This window comes from Microtus ochrogaster, chromosome 17, assembly GCF_000317375.1.
Source record: "Microtus ochrogaster isolate Prairie Vole_2 chromosome 17, MicOch1.0, whole genome shotgun sequence".
NCBI classification, from domain to species: Eukaryota; Metazoa; Chordata; class Mammalia; order Rodentia; family Cricetidae; genus Microtus; species Microtus ochrogaster.
In genome coordinates this window covers 2,120,167-2,122,408 of record NC_022019.1, presented here as the reverse complement: position 1 = coordinate 2,122,408, position 2,242 = coordinate 2,120,167, and the positions used below count along the sequence as shown (strand labels likewise).

General features: G+C 42.1%; 1 protein-coding gene across 2 annotated transcripts in view; it reads left to right on the top strand.

Moving 5' to 3' along the window:
* Positions 1–1,893, top strand: part of Cgrrf1 (cell growth regulator with ring finger domain 1) — a 24,205-nt gene extending 22,312 nt beyond the window's left edge. The window contains exons 5-6 of one of the 2 annotated variants that reach the window (XM_005355369.3): positions 644–751; positions 939–1,893. In XM_005355369.3, coding sequence (XP_005355426.1) covers positions 644–751; positions 939–1,259 — 429 coding nt within the window. In that variant the 3' untranslated portion in view covers positions 1,260–1,893. The remainder of the gene's footprint in view (positions 1–643; positions 752–938) is intronic. The other variant, XM_026783226.1, reaches the window with a different exon arrangement.
* Positions 1,894–2,242: the final 349 nt, after the last annotated feature.

Below are 2,242 nucleotides of genomic sequence, written 5' to 3'. Positions count from 1 at the left end.
TCACCTGTGTGTCATATGAGACAGTCATCAGTTACATGGTGTCACCTGTGTGTCATATGAGACACATCAGTTACATGGTGTCACATGTGCCATATGAGACAGTCATCAGTTACACATTTTTCCAAATTGTTATCCAGTTGTCCCTAAACTATTTATTTAAAGAAAGTAAACAAAACTTCCCTGTGCCTTGTAGTTCAAGATGACACCTTCTTTGTATTTTTGCACATAAGTGTTTTGTTTTGTTTTTTGTTTTATTATTTTTTTTCTGGGCTGTTTCTTCTGTCTCTTCCATTCATCTACTTATGAATCAGTTCAATACGATTTAATATTTAATGAAGTTAGGCTGCTTAGGACTATTGAGTACCTTCCTACCTCTTCTTATATGTTCCTTCTTCTATGCCAGTATTTTAGAATCAGTGTACGTAGATTCTACGCTGATTTTATTGGGACCACAATGAATCTGTAAATTTCAGTATAATTAATATGTATCAAAAATCTGTCAGTGACAGTTCCTTAGAGTGCTGTGATTTATATAAATTAGTGTAAACATTCTAATATATCTCTTATTTGAGAAGCATTTATTTTTTTTCACTTTTCTGTGAAATAGTTTTAAGTACTGACTTATGTCCAAATTTTATTTTAGATTTCCATGGTGTCAGTAATTCATATTCCTGATAAGACTTACAAACTTCCCTGCAGAATATTGTATCAATATTTACTCCTGGCTCAAGGTCAATTTTATGATCTTAAGGTAAGTCCTACGAGGTAGTGTTTGTTGATTTTAGAGCTGGAGGAATGGCTGTCTGTAAAGAGAACTATGGTTTCTCATTAGCTGTAGAGTTAACTAGTCTTGCTGTTGGGTTTGCTAGCTTTAGATCCCGGCTTCATGGAGCGCCTGTTGTTCACAGTTGCCTTTGCACTGCTTCTTTGCTTTTCAGCAACTTTTCATGTCTGCCAACAGCAGCCCCAGTCCCTCCAGCAGGCCCTCTCCAGCAGACAGAAGCGCCGAGCAGAGCTTGTTGGAGAAGGCAGGACTGGCTGGGAGTGACGTGGAGCCCGTGGAGGAGAGCAGCAAGGACTGTGTGGTGTGCCAGAACGGGGGCGTGAACTGGGTGCTGCTGCCCTGCCGGCACGCCTGCCTGTGCGACAGCTGTGTGTGCTACTTCAAGCAGTGTCCCATGTGCCGGCAGTTTGTGCAGGAATCCTTCGCGCTGTGCAGTCAGAAGGAGCCAGACAAGGACGTGCTGGAAGCCTCCTGAACACTTCCTAGCCAGAGCGTGTGCAGAGCCTTGTGTCCTTAGGGTCATCATAACAGAAGCTGCAGCCATGACGGCCAGAGGGAATGCTGTTTTCACTTCATACTGTACCCTGTGGTGATGTGAAGTTCTTCCTGCCCAGCATGGCGAGCCCTGGAGTTCTGCGTTCGTTGATACCTAAAACTTGACCCAGCTCTTGAGAAGAATGTGAATATCTGGCTTTTCCAGCTAGAAGATTTTGTGTAATGTGGATGAGGAAAATCACTCTGGAAATCCATCCACTGACTTCCAGGAGACAGCGGTTCAGGGTGGATGACCGCTTTTCCTTTAATGTAATCTGGAGTGAAATAGAAGACTGAATTCTGCTTAAAGTAGTTACATATCTCCCAATTTGCAAAGTATTTGGAAGGGACTTTTTACCTTCCACATCTCTGAAATACGTTTTATAAATATTCATTTCGTTTCAAATTTTCCTTATTAGAGTTACATAAATTCATGTCTTAACTTTTCCACATAGGTTCTGAAGTCATAAACAAGGCACAGTTCTGATTGTTCCCATGTGTCATGAATTAGTTGGCTCTCATCTTCAGGGGGCAGACACATAACACCTGGATAATAAAATCTCATGGGTCATTCAGTTATGGGCTCTGTTGTCAGATGTGATTAGATTAGCAGCCTGTGCTCTGCCCAGGAAGGGCAGTGGGGCCCTCACTGCCTTGCTCACATTTCTTCCTTTGTGACAAATCTCCCCAGACGTTGTCTTCTAGAGGGACAGAGCTAGAAAGAAAAACAAAAACGGAACAACAAATAAATTCTTTTCTTTTCCTACCATTTTCTATCCCAAATAAACCCAGTATCCCATATTCCTCATTATACCTTGTAAGCATTGAACTGGATGGACTTGCCCACCCCACCCCCACCCTTGACATTCTTTCCAAGGTAACAGAAAGGGAAATTGGAGCTTCCTGGGAAAGTGGGTCACACTT